A 19488-nucleotide genomic window follows, 5' to 3' on the forward strand; every position below is an offset into this window, starting at 1 on the left:
GTAGGCACGGATACCATCAAGCGCGGTGCTTCGCCCATTTCGGTGAAGCAAGTCAAGATCGTCGACCAACCATCTAGCCCCTATTCCATCGTGATGAAGAAGCCACCGCTGCAGAAGGACGCCCCTGTGGAAATCACCACGCCCACCACCCAAGCGGAGGCAGGCTCTTCCTTGGGCGGCAAGGAGAGCAATGGCACGGCGTCTCGCAGGGGAAACGTGGACTTCTATGAACCGCACAAAGCGCAGTCCAAGAGTTTGGTGAACGAGGAATCCAGCTACACCTCCAAGTACTCCAGTCTGGAAGCCAAGAAGAGCAGCTTTGGCAACAGCAGTAGCTACACGCCCAGCAAGGCGAATGCAGGTGGCCTCTCCGCCGCCGGCGAGGATTACAAAGCCATGCGCAACAAGTCGAGCGCCACATCCAGCTCCAGCTCATCACAGGCCACTGTTCTCAGTGCTGGGTCGACGGCCACCTCGGCCCCGACCACCTCGTCGGACGACTCGGATGACCTGGTCTCCTACAAGTCCTCGGCCTCCACAAACGCCTTGCTGGCCCAATCGCAGGCCATGACCACCAGCCAGCTGATGTCCAAGTATCTGAAGCGGGAGCCCCGTGTACAGTTTACGCCGATCAAGTCCCCGGACTCGCCCTCGCCTCCGGGTGGCGACGGACTACCCAAGGGTACTTACCAGCTGGTGACACCAAGCCCGGGATCATCGACCAAACCGGGTGCTACCACTGGAGCTATAAGCAAGTACACCACCAGCTCAGCGGACTCGAATACAAATTCAAACAGCCAGAAGTTGTCATCTCCCTCGCGACTATCCAGTAGGGATAGCAAGGATAGCAAGGTGAGCAGCACCACTGCCTCGTCCTCGCTGGTTTCCACGGGTCGTCGACTGTTCGACAGCCTGGCCTCTTCATCGTCCTCGGAAACGGAGACCAAGACCTACGTAGGTGGCGTCACTGCGACCTCAAACGAATCCAGGAACTCCGGCAGCAGCAGTAGCAGTAAGTCGGGAATGGGAGGAGGGGGATCTGGGCTGGGAGCGGTTTCGGGAGCAAACTCCGAGAGCCGGAGCTATGGCAGCACGCTCTTCGGCAGTAGTGGCATGGGGAACGGCAACGGCAGTGGCCACAACCACTCGTCCGCCAATCCGAGCCCCTTTACCACCACCAACGGCAATGGCAACCACAATACCATGCATCTGTACGGCACTTTGCCCAAGAACGGAACCTCCACTGGGGCAGCTCTGTTCGGCGGATCGACCAACAGCTCCTCCTACCACTCCTCGGCGGGAAGTGGCAGTGGAGCGGGAACCGCCAGCAGCAGCGGTGTTAGCTCCATGACGGGCTCCACCAACAGCTACGACTTCTACACGAGCAGTAGCTCCAGTGGCGGCAGTTCGCGACCCTTCGCCAACGGGGGCAACAACTACCACACCCTGGGAACCTATAGGGCCCAGTACGCGGCCACCAACCCCTTCCTGGACGCCTTCGACGAGAAGCCGGGCAGCAATGGGGCCAATAGCCACGGTGAGGAAAAGCTGGGCGCGGACAAGGGACACCACAGGGCGGCTGTAATGACGGCTTTCCAGGCGTCGGGAGACTCGAAGAACGGTAGCGATGAGTACGACGATATCAAGTGAGGTAGGAAAAAAGCTATTCATTGCGGTTAGACAGAAGGAAATTAACTGAAACTACGTTTATACGCGTACGAAAATGCAACATGAAAAGATTTTTAACAGCTTATAAGTTCTTATTCTAAATGTGTCCAAAGTTTGTCCTACTTTTTTAGTTCTTTCCAATCATCTACCTTGTAAATAATATCGTTCGAAAGGTTTATTGCACTGCGTATAGGCGTAGTTACTTAACGAAAGAGTACGAATATGAATGCCATACAATGCTGAAAGTGTTCTTTTGAAGTATTTACAGTTTACAAATTTACAAGATACGAAAGATAAGCGAATATTAAACCCCTATCAATAATCCAATCGATTTTGCAAAGAGCATAGAGTCAAGTCCCTAACCAATGGAAGCTTGATGGCAATCCACTAAAGCAAGCAAAAAATAAATTATATAGTCGTCGAGCTCTGTGTAATACACAGTGTGCATTCATGTGTGTTTAAAATACTTAATGGAAGCTTATCCTTGGTAGCTACAATACTTCTGTAAGCTCGACAGTGGGCAGCCATTCAGCTAACATAAATCCGAATTCAATAACATTTACGAACAGTATTTTTGAATGAACTAAAACATAAACAGCGTATACAACAAATTATATTTAAATAATATAAAGAGAAAAACTTAAACAAAAGGTTGATCGCGCATTTAATTTTTACAAACAAACAATTTCTATAAACACTTACACGCCTCTAATCAATTGTGTTGATAACATATTTTTTTATACTCCCGTTCCGCAGTGGAAACTGTATATAAGGAAAGCTGCTAGTTCACCACTTCCTAGCCCTAATCTCTAGACACAGCATCTGCTATGTGCGTGTTTCAATGTGACCAACTCTCTAATCTGTAAAACCAATATACACGACTATGACAACCTAACTAAATTAAATATTGGACGACTTTTTGAGCAACAAATGTATTTGCCTAAAATGTTTCTCTACGCCTCTTATATATAACTCTATATACACGTGCATATGTGATCAGTTCTGATCGAAAAGACCCACAGTGCTGAAGAAAATGCATATATTTCGATCGCTTCAGATCAAACTCTCGACTTGGGGCTCCACATATGCAGACACCACACGGATACTAACATGCAAAATACAAATACATGAATTTATTGACGAATCGATGTGCTTAGTTTTTGTATGAAACAAAGTCTGATATACACACTAATATACAACAGTACAGTGTAATATTTATAAACATTTAAACATAATTATACAAGCGATGAAAAATCTAAAAAAAAAGAAAAGTAATGCTAAAAATATATACTACAAAATAACAAATTAAACACGCTTTGCGATTAAGAAGAATTTTACAGCCGTTATGTTTTCAAAGCTTTTTATAATGTATGACCAACTGTGCTTAATCCCAATCATATAGCAAATTACATTTAAACGAGCATATAACGAACTCAACCGCATAAAATAAAATACTTTCAAATACAAATGCTACGGAACTGTAAATACCCAGAAAGAAATTTACCTATCTGGTCTGGCAGTCAATAATCGTCAGTTAAAGCTAGGCTCTAGTCATAGGTATCGTCGTTGAATACACGTTTTATTTAAACTAGGTTAAACAGGGAGCATCGTAAGCAATAAAATAACAGTTGGCTGAAAAGGAAATAGAAAAGCTAGGAAATTAGATCCAGACACCGATATAAATTTATGTTAGCAACCAAAAATGCATAATCATTCGTCTTCATGCAAGTACAACTTCCTCCAGCAACTCAACAAAATCAATTGATAAAAAATAATGTCATCTTCTCATATTCAAATTCATATTCAATTTTTCATAATTAATCGAAACTATATAACCCTAATTCCAAATTAAGCACAACTTTAAGCAAGAATGTGCATTATTTGACTTTAACAATTAATACCAAATGTGGGTTGATGAGTCCGAAAATGCGTTAAGATTTTAAATAGCAAATTATTCAGTTAATTGTTGTCAGATTTATTTTATACGAATAGAGAGCATTTGAAGTGTTAAACATGATTATGAAACCAAAGAGTTAGGAACCACAATATAGGCAACCATATAGTTGAGGCAAATTGATTTTTATATAGTAAATTGTTAATTATTGCATATAGCAAGTAGAGTTTTAATAAAAGTCGGAAGTAAATGTAATGGCCAGACAGAAGAGTTAATTTGCAATGGTCACGACCTGCAAGCCATATTAGCAGTCCAACCTGTTTATTGATTTTAGGATTTTAAAGTCGTAAATACCAAAGAAAAGTCAATGTTACTAAAGCTGTCGCCTTCGTTTTAAACACAAGTAATACTCTAATACCCCCCCGTAGCTCCCTAACCCGATTTTCATAATTTCTTCACCCCGAAAGCTTTAATCGTTGAACGACCCGAAGGTTACAAATTCGATACATATTCTACATATACCAAATAAAGTAGCGGATTAGTTGTAGGATATCACGAGTAGAACAACACTTTGGTTTACTTGCGAGCTGTTGTGGCTTCATAGTCGTAGTTAGCTTAGCCCTAAGTTGTGGAAGTTGGTGGAGAATCGGTAGTGTCCAGTTGGTGGTGGTTTATGGAACAACTGGCGGCTGCGACTGCGAGGGCTGCTGTTGTGGCTTTTGCTGCTTAGAGCTGCTTCCCTGCCCCGATCCTGTTCGGTATGTATTTGTACTTGTACTTAGAATTCGTAAGCATACACTATGGAATATATATCACTGTGTCATATCGTACATTTAAAGCAAGTAACGCAACCAAATTGGAGCTGGGCGAAGCAACCAGAAGAGGGTAATTTGTTAACGCAAAGTATTCACGTATTGAAGTATGTATACAAACCTAAATTAATAGCGACCGAGCATGAACTACATAATATACATTGATAAATATCAAACTAACCTTAACACGATTGGCAGGCAACCAAGTACTACAAAATGTATATGCATTTAATATAGAATAACTAAAACTAACTAAACATTAAATAACTTTTACGAAAACCAATCCAACTGTTAGCTGGCGCATGACAACGTCAAATGAATTGATAAATATGCTAACACATTAGGCATTAAAGTTAGTTAACAGTGAATGAAACAGAAACGAACTAATTTACCGAAATGTATTGCACAATATCGAACACTTATAAATATTAGCGAAAGTAACTAAGCCTACCAAAAATTATCCGCGTACGAATAGAATCGAATACGTAGGCAGAATTCAGATTCCATTTAAGTTATGTTCAAAACTCGATCTCGAAATCGGATCTGCAACCGACCGATTCCACGGCAATAACGGAAATCTCGGATAGTTTAAAAGGGAGCTCAGTTGAATTACGGTTTGGATAATGGATAATTTGTATAATGAATACGTCTAAGTATATATAAAGAATGTGTGAATTTATGTGTGTATTAAATGTGCCTACACTTTCGTTTACATTCGAACCAGATAGATCCTTCCTCCCACGCCCATGTACACTTCATTTCCGCCCCACTTTGAGAACCCTTTGACGCTTAACGGGGATTTATTTTCGAGTTTTTCGAGCAATGTGCAAGCGATTGCAATTGAGGCAAAGATTTTTCTGTCGAACTTAACAAGTAAATGGAGACCAAATGCTCAGGGCTTTAGCGAGTTATAGTAGGCGTAATATAGCAAAAAAACAAAACATGGGGAGACCCACCTAAGAACTAAGTGCAACACATCATGAGCATACTCCATCAAAGTTAGGCCAATGCATTTTAGTTTAAACTTTAGATCCTGTCATCACCAGCAAAAGCGGCGGGTGCAACACCAACATCAACAATAACAACAGCAGCCACAACAAGAACAATCCAGCAAACAAATTTACAAAATCCAAGCAATCAATTTGTTGAAAAGACTGAAAACCATATAAAAGAAAAAGAAAACGAAACACAACTAAACCAACAACAAAAAACTCCCTGTGCAACCGAAGAGAGTGTTCATAGAAATCGACATCAAACTAAAAGAAATATACAAGCAAAAGTATTTTAAAAAAGATCCCCAGTCATAGAAAGTCTCAAAGTTTTCCTTATGTTTGCGATCAGTTGAAACGTTTTTGTTGATCCTTTTCTAGCGCGTCATTGAACTTTATCGAGATAACATAAAAAACCTTAAAGTAATAGTGAAATATTAGAGGAAATAATAAAAAATATTACCACCAGCAATTTGCTACCTACTTAATATGCAAGTTTAATAATAAAATGCAATAAGAAATAGATTAAAAAATAGTTCAAAACTTATCGAAAAGGAGAAGAGTTTTCAAGTAGGGAAGTAAACAATACCGAATAGATCTATCGCAAAATATCACACTCTTCCCGGGGCGTTGTGCAAAATTAATACCGATTTTATTGAACTTTAAAATCATTTTCAAAAACCCACCATAAGAAGAAGCGAAAAGAACAAATTAAAGTTAAAGTAAATCTACATTGTTTCCGTTTGCTAAACCTTTCCCTTTTTAACAGGGATCGTAAATAATCATCATTTGAGATTTTTATTTTAAAAATATCGTTCTTTTTACTCTTGTCCACAAAGTATATGCATTTCAACAAATCTGGAAAGCAAATTAACTGTTATTTATTCATGTCTATAAAGTGCATAAAGACCAGTTAAATTGTTGATTAAAACGTGTAAAAACCTCAAAATCTCAAATAATGATTATTTACGGTCCTTGCTCTTTATTGGTCCTCCCACAATAATGACATATGAACGAAATCCAAACAATTAAACAACTTACATATGTATATATCTCAATATCTTATTGCGGTTACCCATACCTACAACGCAGACGCAGCGGACAAGCTAAGCCATGGAGCTAAGCCCCATCCAACCAACTGACACGAGCGTATGTATTGCGAGGCGACATTAGTGAGGATTCGTTAGAATGGATAATACTCTGATTTACCACTGCCACAAAGAAACAAACAAGTAAATTGTAACGTTAATATAGATATAATACAGCCGGTACATTATACAGATACTTTGCATATAGCGTAAAATGATATATTGAGAAGTGACTAATTTGACAAGGACACGTCGGAAATTCATTGCAATTATATAGTATGCATAATGCATTGGTGGACGTGCATGCAGCGTCTGCGTGTATGTGATTGCCTAATAAGCAAGTAAACTTAACGTTATAATTTATTCCAAGCAAATAACAATAATAATTATCGCAAAATTATGGAAAACAAAAACCAATGCAAACTAAAACAGAAATAGTTCTTTGCGTGAGAATAAAGCGATGTTACATTATTTAATGAAAAATATATATACATATAAATACAAAAAGTATTTTGATGTTTTTATTGAGTTGTGCGGATGTTTTGTTACATTTGGTAAGTAATTTCACATAAAATAAACTTGGTTATTCCTCTTCATTTTTAACTTGGAGTTGTAGATTTGGAAAAATGTGCAGAAAATTTGGAAATGGAGTTGTAGGATCGGAAGTGGAGTTGTAAATGGAGTTGGAGAATTGGAAGTGGAGTTGTAGAATTGGAAGTGGAGTTGTAAATGCTGTTCTAGAATTGCAAGTGGAGTTGTAATTTTTGCAAATGGAGTTGTAGATTTGGAAATGGAGTTGTAGAATTGGAAGTAGAGTTGTAATTGGAGTTGTAGATTTGGAAGTGGAGTGGTAAAATTGGAAGTGGAGTTGTAGATTTGGGAAGTGGAGTTGTAAACGGAGTTGTAGAATTGAAAGTGGAGTTGTAAATTTTGGAAATGGAGTTGGGGAATTGGAAGTGGAGTGGTAAAATTGGAAGTGGAGTTGTAGATTTGGGAAGTGGAGTTGTAAACGGAGTTGTAGAATTGAAAGTGGAGTTGTAAATTTTGGAAATGGAGTTGTAGAATTGGAAGTGGAGTTGTAAACGGAGTTGTAGAATTGGAAGAGTTATAGATTTGGAAATGGAGTTGTAGAATTGGAAGTGGAGTTGTAGAATTGGAAATGGGTTGTAAATGGAGTTGTAGAATTGGAAGTGGAGTTGTAAACGGAGCTGTAGAATTGGAAGTGGAGTTGTAAATTTTGGAAATGGAGTTGTAGATTTGGGTAGTGGAGTTGTTAATTTTGGAAATGGAGTTGGAGAATTGGAAGTGGAGTTGTAGAATTGGAAGTGGAGTTGTAAATTTTGGAAATGGAGTTGTAGATTTGGAGGGAAGTGGAGTTGTAGAATTGGAAGTGGAAGTGTAAATTTTGGAAATGGAGTTGTAGAATTGGAAGTGGAGTTCTAAATGGAGTTGTAGAATTGGAAGTGGAGTTGTAAACGGAGCTGTAGAACTGGAAGTGGAGTTGTAAATTTTGGAAATGGAGGTGTAGATTTGGAAGTGGAGTTGTAAACGGAGTCGTAGAATTGGAAGTGGAGTTGTAAATTTTGGAAATGGAGTTGTAGATTTGGAAAAATGGGTTGTAAATTTGGAAATGGAGTTGTAGAATTGGAAAAATGGGTTGTAAATTTTAATATGGAGTTGTAGAACTGGAAAAATTGGTTGTAAATTTTTAAATGGAGTTGTAGAATTGGAAATAGAGCTGTAAATTTGGAAATGGAGTTGTAGAATTGGAAAAATGTGTTGTAAATTTGGAAACGGAGTTGTAGAATTGGAAAAATGGGTTGTAAATTTGGAAATGAAGTTGTAGATTTGGAAAAATTGGTTGTAAATTTGGAAATGGAGTTGTAGATTTGGAAAAATTGGTTGTAAATTTGGAAATGAAGTTGTAGATTTGGAAAAATTGGTTGTAAATTTGGAAATGGAGTTGTACATTTGGAAAAATGGGTTGTAAATTTGGAAATGGAGTTGTAGATTTGAAAAAATGGGTTGTAAATTAGAAAATGGAGATGTAGAATTGGAAATGGAGTTGTAGAATTGGAAAAATGGTTTGTAAATTTGGAAACGGAGTTGTAGAATTGAAAAAATGGGTTGTAAATTTGGAAATGGAGTTGTAGAATTGGAAAAATGGGTTGTAAATTTTAATATGGAGTTGTAGAACTGGAAAAATTGGTTGTAAATTTGGAAATGGAGTTGTAGAATTGGAAATAGAGCTGTAAATTTGGAAATGGAGTTGTAGAATTGGAAAAATGTGTTGTAAATTTGGAAACGGAGTTGTAGAATTGGAAAAATGGGTTGTAAATTTGGAAATGGAGTTGTAGAATTGGAAAAATGGGTTGTAAATTTTAATATGGAGTTGTAGAACTGGAAAAATTGGTTGTAAATTTGGAAATGGAGTTGTAGAATTGGAAATAGAGCTGTAAATTTGGAAATGGAGTTGTAGATTTGGAAAAATGGGTTGTAAATTTGGAAATGGAGTTGTAGATTTGAAAAAATGGGTTGTAAATTTGGAAATGAAGTTGTAGATTTGGAAAAATTGGTTGTAAATTTGGAAATGGAGTTGTAGATTTGAAAAAATGGGTTGTAAATTAGAAAATGGAGTTGTAGAATTGGAAATGGAGTTGTAGAATTGGAAAAATGGGTTGTAAATTTGGAAACGGAGTTGTAGATTTGGAAAAATTGGTTGTAAATTTGGAAATGGAGTTGTAGATTTGAAGAAATGAGTTGTAAATTAGAAAATGGAGTTGTAGAATTGGAAATAGAGTTGTAGAACTTGAAAAATGGTATGTAAATTGGGAAATAAAGTTGTAGATTTGGAAAAATGGTTTGTAAATTTGGAAACGGAGTTGTAGAATTGGTAAAATGGGTTGTAAATTTGGAAATAAAGTTGTAGATTTGGAAAAATTGGTTGTAAATTTGGAAATGGAGTTGTAGAATTGGAAATAGAGCTGTAAATTTGGAAACGGAGTTGTAGATTTGGAAAAATGGGTTGTAAATTTGGAAACGGAGTTGTAGAATTGGAAAAATTGGTTGTAAATTTGGAAATGGAGTTGTAGAATTGGAAATGGAGTTGTAAAATTGGAAAAATGTGTTGTAAATTTGGAAATCAAGTTGTAGATTTGGAAAAATTGGTTGTAAATTTGGAAATGAAGTTGTAGATTTGGAAAAATTGGTTGTAAATTTGGAAATGGAGTTGTACATTTGGAAAAATGGGTTGTAAATTTGGAAATGGAGTTGTAGATTTGAAAAAATGGGTTGTAAATTAGAAAATGGAGTTGTAGAATTGGAAATGGAGTTGTAGAATTGGAAAAATGGTTTGTAAATTTGGAAACGGAGTTGTAGAATTGAAAAAATGGGTTGTAAATTTGGAAATGGAGTTGTAGAATTGGAAAAATGGGTTGTAAATTTTAATATGGAGTTGTAGAACTGGAAAAATTGGTTGTAAATTTTTAAATGGAGTTGTAGAATTGGAAATAGAGCTGTAAATTTGGAAATGGAGTTGTAGAATTGGAAAAATGTGTTGTAAATTTGGAAACGGAGTTGTAGAATTGGAAAAATGGGTTGTAAATTTGGAAATGAAGTTGTAGATTTGGAAAAATTGGTTGTAAATTTGGAAATGGAGTTGTAGATTTGGAAAAATTGGTTGTAAATTTGGAAATGAAGTTGTAGATTTGGAAAAATTGGTTGTAAATTTGGAAATGGAGTTGTACATTTGGAAAAATGGGTTGTAAATTTGGAAATGGAGTTGTAGATTTGAAAAAATGGGTTGTAAATTAGAAAATGGAGTTGTAGAATTGGAAATGGAGTTGTAGAATTGGAAAAATGGTTTGTAAATTTGGAAACGGAGTTGTAGAATTGAAAAAATGGGTTGTAAATTTGGAAATGGAGTTGTAGAATTGGAAAAATGGGTTGTAAATTTTAATATGGAGTTGTAGAACTGGAAAAATTGGTTGTAAATTTGGAAATGGAGTTGTAGAATTGGAAATAGAGCTGTAAATTTGGAAATGGAGTTGTAGAATTGGAAAAATGTGTTGTAAATTTGGAAACGGAGTTGTAGAATTGGAAAAATGGGTTGTAAATTTGGAAATGGAGTTGTAGAATTGGAAAAATGGGTTGTAAATTTTAATATGGAGTTGTAGAACTGGAAAAATTGGTTGTAAATTTGGAAATGGAGTTGTAGAATTGGAAATAGAGCTGTAAATTTGGAAATGGAGTTGTAGATTTGGAAAAATGGGTTGTAAATTTGGAAATGGAGTTGTAGATTTGAAAAAATGGGTTGTAAATTTGGAAATGAAGTTGTAGATTTGGAAAAATTGGTTGTAAATTTGGAAATGGAGTTGTAGATTTGAAAAAATGGGTTGTAAATTAGAAAATGGAGTTGTAGAATTGGAAATGGAGTTGTAGAATTGGAAAAATGGGTTGTAAATTTGGAAACGGAGTTGTAGATTTGGAAAAATTGGTTGTAAATTTGGAAATGGAGTTGTAGATTTGAAGAAATGAGTTGTAAATTAGAAAATGGAGTTGTAGAATTGGAAATGGAGTTGTAGAATTGGAAAAATGGGTTGTAAATTTGGAAATGGAGTTGCAGAATTGGAAATAGAGCTGTAAATTTGGAAATGGAGTTGTAGATTTGGAAAAATGGGTTGTAAATTTGGAAATGGAGTTGTAGATTTGAAAAAATGGGTTGTAAATTTGGAAATGAAGTTGTAGATTTGGAAAAATTGGTTGTAAATTTGGAAATGGAGTTGTAGATTTGAAAAAATGGGTTGTAAATTAGAAAATGGAGTTGTAGAATTGGAAATGGAGTTGTAGAATTGGAAAAATGGGTTGTAAATTTGGAAACGGAGTTGTAGATTTGGAAAAATGGGTTGTAAATTTGGAAATAGAGTTGTAGATTTGAAAAAATGGGTTGTAAATTTGGAAATGAAGTTGTAGATTTGGAAAAATTGGTTGTAAATTTGGAAATGGAGTTGTACATTTGGAAAAATGGGTTGTAAATTTGGAAATGGAGTTGTAGATTTGAAAAAATGGGTTGTAAATTAGAAAATGGAGTTGTAGAATTGGAAATGGAGTTGTAGAATTGGAAAAATGGTTTGTAAATTTGGAAACGGAGTTGTAGAATTGAAAAAATGGGTTGTAAATTTGGAAATGGAGTTGTAGAATTGGAAAAATGGGTTGTAAATTTTAATATGGAGTTGTAGAACTGGAAAAATTGGTTGTAAATTTGGAAATGGAGTTGTAGAATTGGAAATAGAGCTGTAAATTTGGAAATGGAGTTGTAGAATTGGAAAAATGTGTTGTAAATTTGGAAACGGAGTTGTAGAATTGGAAAAATGGGTTGTAAATTTGGAAATGGAGTTGTAGAATTGGAAAAATGGGTTGTAAATTTTAATATGGAGTTGTAGAACTGGAAAAATTGGTTGTAAATTTGGAAATGGAGTTGTAGATTTGAAAAAATGGGTTGTAAATTTGGAAATGAAGTTGTAGATTTGGAAAAATTGGTTGTAAATTTGGAAATGGAGTTGTAGATTTGAAGAAATGGGTTGTAAATTAGAAAATGGAGTTGTAGAATTGGAAATGGAGTTGTAGAATTGGAAAAATGGGTTGTAAATTTGGAAATGGAATTGTAGAATTGGAAATAGAGCTGTAAAATTTGGAAACGGAGTTGTAGATTTGGAAAAATTGGTTGTAAATTTGGAAACGGAGTTGTAGAATTGGAAAAATGGGTTGTAAATTTGGAAATGGAGTTGTAGAATTGGAAATAGAGCTGTAAATTTGGAAATGGAGTTGTAGATTTGAAAAAATGGGTTGTAAATTTGGAAACGGAGTTGTAGATTTGGAAAAATGGGTTGTAAATTTGGAAATAGAGTTGTAGATTTGAAAAAATGCGTTGTAAATTTGGAAATGAAGTTGTAGATTTGGAAAAATTGGTTGTAAATTTGGAAATGGAGTTGTAGATTTGAAAAAATGGGTTGTAAATTTGGAAATGAAGTTGTAGATTTGGAAAAATTGGTTGTAAATTTGGAAATGGAGTTGTAGATTTGAAAAAATGGGTTGTAAATTAGAAAATGGAGTTGTAGAATTGGAAATGGAGTTGTAGAATTGGAAAAATGTGTTGTAAATTTGGAAACGGAGTTGTAGATTTGGAAAAATGGGTTGTAAATTTGGAAATAGAGTTGTAGATTTGAAAAAATGGGTTGTAAATTTGGAAATGAAGTTGTAGATTTGGAAAAATTGGTTGTAAATTTGGAAATTGAGTTGTAGATTTGAAAAAATGGGTTGTAAATTAGAAAATGGAGTTGTAGAATTGGAAATGGAGTTGTAGATTTGAAAAAATGGGTTGTAAATTTGGAAATGAAGTTGTAGATTTGGAAAAATTGGTTGTAAATTTGGAAATGGAGTTGTAGATTTGAAAAAATGGGTTGTAAATTAGAAAATGGAGTTGTAGAATTGGAAATGGAGTTGTAGAATTGGAAAAATGTGTTGTAAATTTGGAAACGGAGTTGTAGATTTGGAAAAATGGGTTGTAAATTTGGAAATAGAGTTGTAGATTTGAAAAAATGGGTTGTAAATTTGGAAATGAAGTTGTAGATTTGGAAAAATTGGTTGTAAATTTGGAAATTGAGTTGTAGATTTGAAAAAATGGGTTGTAAATTAGAAAATGGAGTTGTAGAATTGGAAATGGAGTTGTAGAATTGGAAAAATGGGTTGTAAATTTGGAAATGGAGTTGTAGAATTGGAAATAGAGCTGTAAATTTGGAAACGGAGTTGTAGATTTGGAAAAATGGGTTGTAAATTTGGAAACGGAGTTGTAGAATTGGAAAAATGGGTTGTAAATTTGGAAATGGAGTTGTAGAATTGGAAATAGAGCTGTAAATTTGGAAACGGAGTTGTAGATTTGGAAAAATGGTTTGTAAATTTGGAAACGGAGTTGTAGATTTGGAAAAATGGGTTGTAAATTTGGAAACGGAGTTGTAGAATTGGAAAAATTGGTTGTAAATTTGGAAATGGAGTTGTAGAATTGGAAATGGAGTTGTAAAATTGGAAAAATGTGTTGTAAATTTGGAAATGAAGTTGTAGATTTGGAAAAATTGGTTGTAAATTTGGAAATGGAGTTGTAGATTTGGAAAAATTGGTTGTAAATTTGGAAATGGAGTTGTAGAATTGGAAAAATGGGTTGTAAATTTTAATATGGAGTTGTAGAACTGGAAAAATTGGTTGTAAATTTTTAAATGGAGTTGTAGAATTGGAAATAGAGCTGTAAATTTGGAAATGGAGTTGTAGAATTGGAAAAATGTGTTGTAAATTTGGAAACGGAGTTGTAGAATTGGAAAAATGGGTTGTAAATTTGGAAATGAAGTTGTAGATTTGGAAAAATTGGTTGTAAATTTGGAAATGGAGTTGTAGATTTGGAAAAATTGGTTGTAAATTTGGAAATGGAGTTGTAGAATTGGAAAAATGGGTTGTAAATTTTAATATGGAGTTGTAGAACTGGAAAAATTGGTTGTAAATTTGGAAATGGAGTTGTAGAATTGGAAATAGAGCTGTAAATTTGGAAATGGAGTTGTAGAATTGGAAAAATGTGTTGTAAATTTGGAAACGGAGTTGTAGAATTGGAAAAATGGGTTGTAAATTTGGAAATGGAGTTGTAGAATTGGAAAAATGGGTTGTAAATTTGGAAATGGAGTTGTAGAATTGGAAAAATGGGTTGTAAATTTTAATATGGAGTTGTAGAACTGGAAAAATTGGTTGTAAATTTGGAAATGGAGTTGTAGAATTGGAAATAGAGCTGTAAATTTGGAAATGGAGTTGTAGATTTGGAAAAATGGGTTGTAAATTTGGAAATGGAGTTGTAGATTTGAAAAAATGGGTTGTAAATTTGGAAATGAAGTTGTAGATTTGGAAAAATTGGTTGTAAATTTGGAAATGGAGTTGTAGATTTGAAAAAATGGGTTGTAAATTAGAAAATGGAGTTGTAGAATTGGAAATGGAGTTGTAGAATTGGAAAAATGGGTTGTAAATTTGGAAACGGAGTTGTAGATTTGGAAAAATTGGTTGTAAATTTGGAAATGGAGTTGTAGATTTGAAGAAATGAGTTGTAAATTAGAAAATGGAGTTGTAGAATTGGAAATGGAGTTGTAGAATTGGAAAAATGGGTTGTAAATTTGGAAATGGAGTTGCAGAATTGGAAATAGAGCTGTAAATTTGGAAATGGAGTTGTAGATTTGGAAAAATGGGTTGTAAATTTGGAAATGGAGTTGTAGATTTGAAAAAATGGGTTGTAAATTTGGAAATGAAGTTGTAGATTTGGAAAAATTGGTTGTAAATTTGGAAATGGAGTTGTAGATTTGAAAAAATGGGTTGTAAATTAGAAAATGGAGTTGTAGAATTGGAAATGGAGTTGTAGAATTGGAAAAATGGGTTGTAAATTTGGAAACGGAGTTGTAGATTTGGAAAAATGGGTTGTAAATTTGGAAATAGAGTTGTAGATTTGAAAAAATGGGTTGTAAATTTGGAAATGAAGTTGTAGATTTGGAAAAATTGGTTGTAAATTTGGAAATGGAGTTGTACATTTGGAAAAATGGGTTGTAAATTTGGAAATGGAGTTGTAGATTTGAAAAAATGGGTTGTAAATTAGAAAATGGAGTTGTAGAATTGGAAATGGAGTTGTAGAATTGGAAAAATGGTTTGTAAATTTGGAAACGGAGTTGTAGAATTGAAAAAATGGGTTGTAAATTTGGAAATGGAGTTGTAGAATTGGAAAAATGGGTTGTAAATTTTAATATGGAGTTGTAGAACTGGAAAAATTGGTTGTAAATTTGGAAATGGAGTTGTAGAATTGGAAATAGAGCTGTAAATTTGGAAATGGAGTTGTAGAATTGGAAAAATGTGTTGTAAATTTGGAAACGGAGTTGTAGAATTGGAAAAATGGGTTGTAAATTTGGAAATGGAGTTGTAGAATTGGAAAAATGGGTTGTAAATTTTAATATGGAGTTGTAGAACTGGAAAAATTGGTTGTAAATTTGGAAATGGAGTTGTAGATTTGAAAAAATGGGTTGTAAATTTGGAAATGAAGTTGTAGATTTGGAAAAATTGGTTGTAAATTTGGAAATGGAGTTGTAGATTTGAAGAAATGGGTTGTAAATTAGAAAATGGAGTTGTAGAATTGGAAATGGAGTTGTAGAATTGGAAAAATGGGTTGTAAATTTGGAAATGGAATTGTAGAATTGGAAATAGAGCTGTAAAATTTGGAAACGGAGTTGTAGATTTGGAAAAATTGGTTGTAAATTTGGAAACGGAGTTGTAGAATTGGAAAAATGGGTTGTAAATTTGGAAATGGAGTTGTAGAATTGGAAATAGAGCTGTAAATTTGGAAATGGAGTTGTAGATTTGAAAAAATGGGTTGTAAATTTGGAAACGGAGTTGTAGATTTGGAAAAATGGGTTGTAAATTTGGAAATAGAGTTGTAGATTTGAAAAAATGCGTTGTAAATTTGGAAATGAAGTTGTAGATTTGGAAAAATTGGTTGTAAATTTGGAAATGGAGTTGTAGATTTGAAAAAATGGGTTGTAAATTTGGAAATGAAGTTGTAGATTTGGAAAAATTGGTTGTAAATTTGGAAATGGAGTTGTAGATTTGAAAAAATGGGTTGTAAATTAGAAAATGGAGTTGTAGAATTGGAAATGGAGTTGTAGAATTGGAAAAATGTGTTGTAAATTTGGAAACGGAGTTGTAGATTTGGAAAAATGGGTTGTAAATTTGGAAATAGAGTTGTAGATTTGAAAAAATGGGTTGTAAATTTGGAAATGAAGTTGTAGATTTGGAAAAATTGGTTGTAAATTTGGAAATTGAGTTGTAGATTTGAAAAAATGGGTTGTAAATTAGAAAATGGAGTTGTAGAATTGGAAATGGAGTTGTAGATTTGAAAAAATGGGTTGTAAATTTGGAAATGAAGTTGTAGATTTGGAAAAATTGGTTGTAAATTTGGAAATGGAGTTGTAGATTTGAAAAAATGGGTTGTAAATTAGAAAATGGAGTTGTAGAATTGGAAATGGAGTTGTAGAATTGGAAAAATGTGTTGTAAATTTGGAAACGGAGTTGTAGATTTGGAAAAATGGGTTGTAAATTTGGAAATAGAGTTGTAGATTTGAAAAAATGGGTTGTAAATTTGGAAATGAAGTTGTAGATTTGGAAAAATTGGTTGTAAATTTGGAAATTGAGTTGTAGATTTGAAAAAATGGGTTGTAAATTAGAAAATGGAGTTGTAGAATTGGAAATGGAGTTGTAGAATTGGAAAAATGGGTTGTAAATTTGGAAATGGAGTTGTAGAATTGGAAATAGAGCTGTAAATTTGGAAACGGAGTTGTAGATTTGGAAAAATGGGTTGTAAATTTGGAAACGGAGTTGTAGAATTGGAAAAATGGGTTGTAAATTTGGAAATGGAGTTGTAGAATTGGAAATAGAGCTGTAAATTTGGAAACGGAGTTGTAGATTTGGAAAAATGGTTTGTAAATTTGGAAACGGAGTTGTAGATTTGGAAAAATGGGTTGTAAATTTGGAAACGGAGTTGTAGAATTGGAAAAATTGGTTGTAAATTTGGAAATGGAGTTGTAGAATTGGAAATGGAGTTGTAAAATTGGAAAAATGTGTTGTAAATTTGGAAATGAAGTTGTAGATTTGGAAAAATTGGTTGTAAATTTGGAAATGGAGTTGTAGATTTGGAAAAATTGGTTGTAAATTTGGAAATGGAGTTGTAGAATTGGAAAAATGGGTTGTAAATTTTAATATGGAGTTGTAGAACTGGAAAAATTGGTTGTAAATTTGGAAATGGAGTTGTAGAATTGGAAATAGAGCTGTAAATTTGGAAATGGAGTTGTAGAATTGGAAAAATGTGTTGTAAATTTGGAAACGGAGTTGTAGATTTGGAAAAATGGGTTGTAAATTTGGAAACGGAGTTGTAGATTTGGAAAAATTGCTTGTAAATTTGGAAATGCTGTTGTAGATTTGGAAAATTGGGTTGTAAATTAGAAAATGCAGTTGTAGAATTGGAAAAATGGGTTGTAAATTTGGAAATGGAGTTGTAGAATTGGAAAAATGGGTTGTAAATTTTAATATGGAGTTGTAGAACTTGAAAAATGGTATGTAAATTGGGAAATAAAGTTGTAGATTTGGAAAAATGGTTTGTAAATTTGGAAACGGAGTTGTAGAATTGGTAAAATGGGTTGTAAATTTGGAAATAAAGTTGTAGATTTGGAAAAATTGGTTGTAAATTTGGAAATGGAGTTGTAGAATTGGAAATGGAGTTGTAAAATTGGAAAAATGTGTTGTAAATTTGGAAATGGAGTTGTAGAGTTGGAAAATTGGGTTGTAGAATTGGAAGTGGAGTTCTAAATGGAGTTGTAGAATTGGAAGTGGAGTTGTAAACGGAGTCGTAGAATTGGAAGTGGAGTTGTAAATTTTGAAAATGGAGTTGGAGAATTGGAAGACTTTCAATTCTACAACTCCGTTTACAACTCCACTTCCAATTCTACAACTCCATTTCCAAATCTATAACTCCATTTTCTAATTTACAACCCATTTTTCCAAATCTACAACTCCGTTTCCAAATTTACAACACATTTTTCCAATTCTACAACTCCATTTCCAAATTTACAGCTCTATTTCCAATTCTACAACTCCATTTCCAAATTTACAACCAATTTTTCCAGTTCTACAACTCCATATTAAAATTTACAACCCATTTTTCCAATTCTACAACTCCATTTCCAAATTTACAACCCATTTTTCCAATTCTACAACTCCGTTTCCAAATTTACAAACCATTTTTCCAAATCTACAACTCCATTTCCAAATTTATAGCTCTATTTCCAATTCTACAACTCCATTTCCAAATTTACAACCCATTTTTCCAATTCTACAACTCCGTTTCCAAATTTACAACCCATTTTTCCAAATCTACAACTCCGTTTCCAAATTTACAGCTCTATTTCCAATTCTACAACTCCATTTCCAAATTTACAACCCATTTTTCCAATTCTACAACTCCATTTCCAATTCTACAACTCCATTTTCTAATTTACAACCCATTTTTTCAAATCTACAACTCCATTTCCAAATTTACAACCAATTTTTCCAAATCTACAACTTAATTTCCAAATTTACAACCCATTTTTTCAAATCTACAACTCCATTTCCAAATTTACAACCCATTTTTCCAATTCTACAACTCCGTTTCCAAATTTACAAACCATTTTTCCAAATCTACAACTCCATTTCCAAATTTACAGCTCTATTTCCAATTCTACAACTCCATTTCCAAATTTACAACCCATTTTTCCAATTCTACAACTCCGTTTCCAAATTTACAACCCATTTTTCCAAATCTACAACTCCTTTTCCAAATTTACAACACATTTTTCCAATTCTACAACTCCATTTTCTAATTTACAACCCATTTTTCCAATTCTACAACTCCATTTCCAAATTTACAACCCATTTTTCCAATTCTACAACTCCATTTCCAAATTTACAGCTCTATTTCCAATTCTACAACTCCATTTTCAAAGTTACAACCCATTTTTCCAAATCTACAACTCCATTTCCAAAATTTACAACTCCACTTCCAATTCTACAACTCCACTTCCCAAATCTACAACTCCACTTCCAATTTTACAACTCCGCTTCCAATTCTACAACTCCATTTCCAAATTTACAACACATTTTTCCAATTCTACAACTCCATTTCCAAATTTACAGCTCTATTTCCAATTCTACAACTCCATTTCCAAATTTACAACCAAGTTTTCCAGTTCTACAACTCCATATTAAAATTTACAACCCATTTTTCCAATTCTACAACTCCGTTTCCAAATTTACAACCCATTTTTCCAAATCTACAACTCCGTTTCCAAATTTACAGCTCTATTTCCAATTCTACAACTCCATTTCCAAATTTACAACCCATTTTTCCAATTCTACAACTCCATTTCCAATTCTACAAC

General features: G+C 34.2%; 1 protein-coding gene across 5 annotated transcripts in view; it reads left to right on the plus strand.

Moving 5' to 3' along the window:
• RhoGAP100F (Rho GTPase activating protein at 100F) overlaps positions 1–7150 on the plus strand; it is a 41198-nt gene extending 34048 nt beyond the window's left edge. For 4 of the 5 annotated variants that reach the window (XM_070216206.1, XM_070216207.1, XM_044392660.2 and 1 more), the window contains one exon: positions 5–130. Coding sequence is in view for 1 of the 5 variants with exons in the window: in XM_017152244.3 (XP_017007733.2) it covers positions 5–1650 (1646 nt within the window). In the remaining 4 variants the exon portion in view is untranslated. Of the gene's footprint in view, positions 1–4; positions 7006–7067 lie in introns of those variants that run through there. The other variant, XM_017152244.3, reaches the window with a different exon arrangement.
• Positions 7151–19488: the final 12338 nt, after the last annotated feature.

This window comes from Drosophila takahashii, chromosome 3R, assembly GCF_030179915.1.
Source record: "Drosophila takahashii strain IR98-3 E-12201 chromosome 3R, DtakHiC1v2, whole genome shotgun sequence".
Lineage (NCBI taxonomy): Eukaryota > Metazoa > Arthropoda > Insecta > Diptera > Drosophilidae > Drosophila > Drosophila takahashii.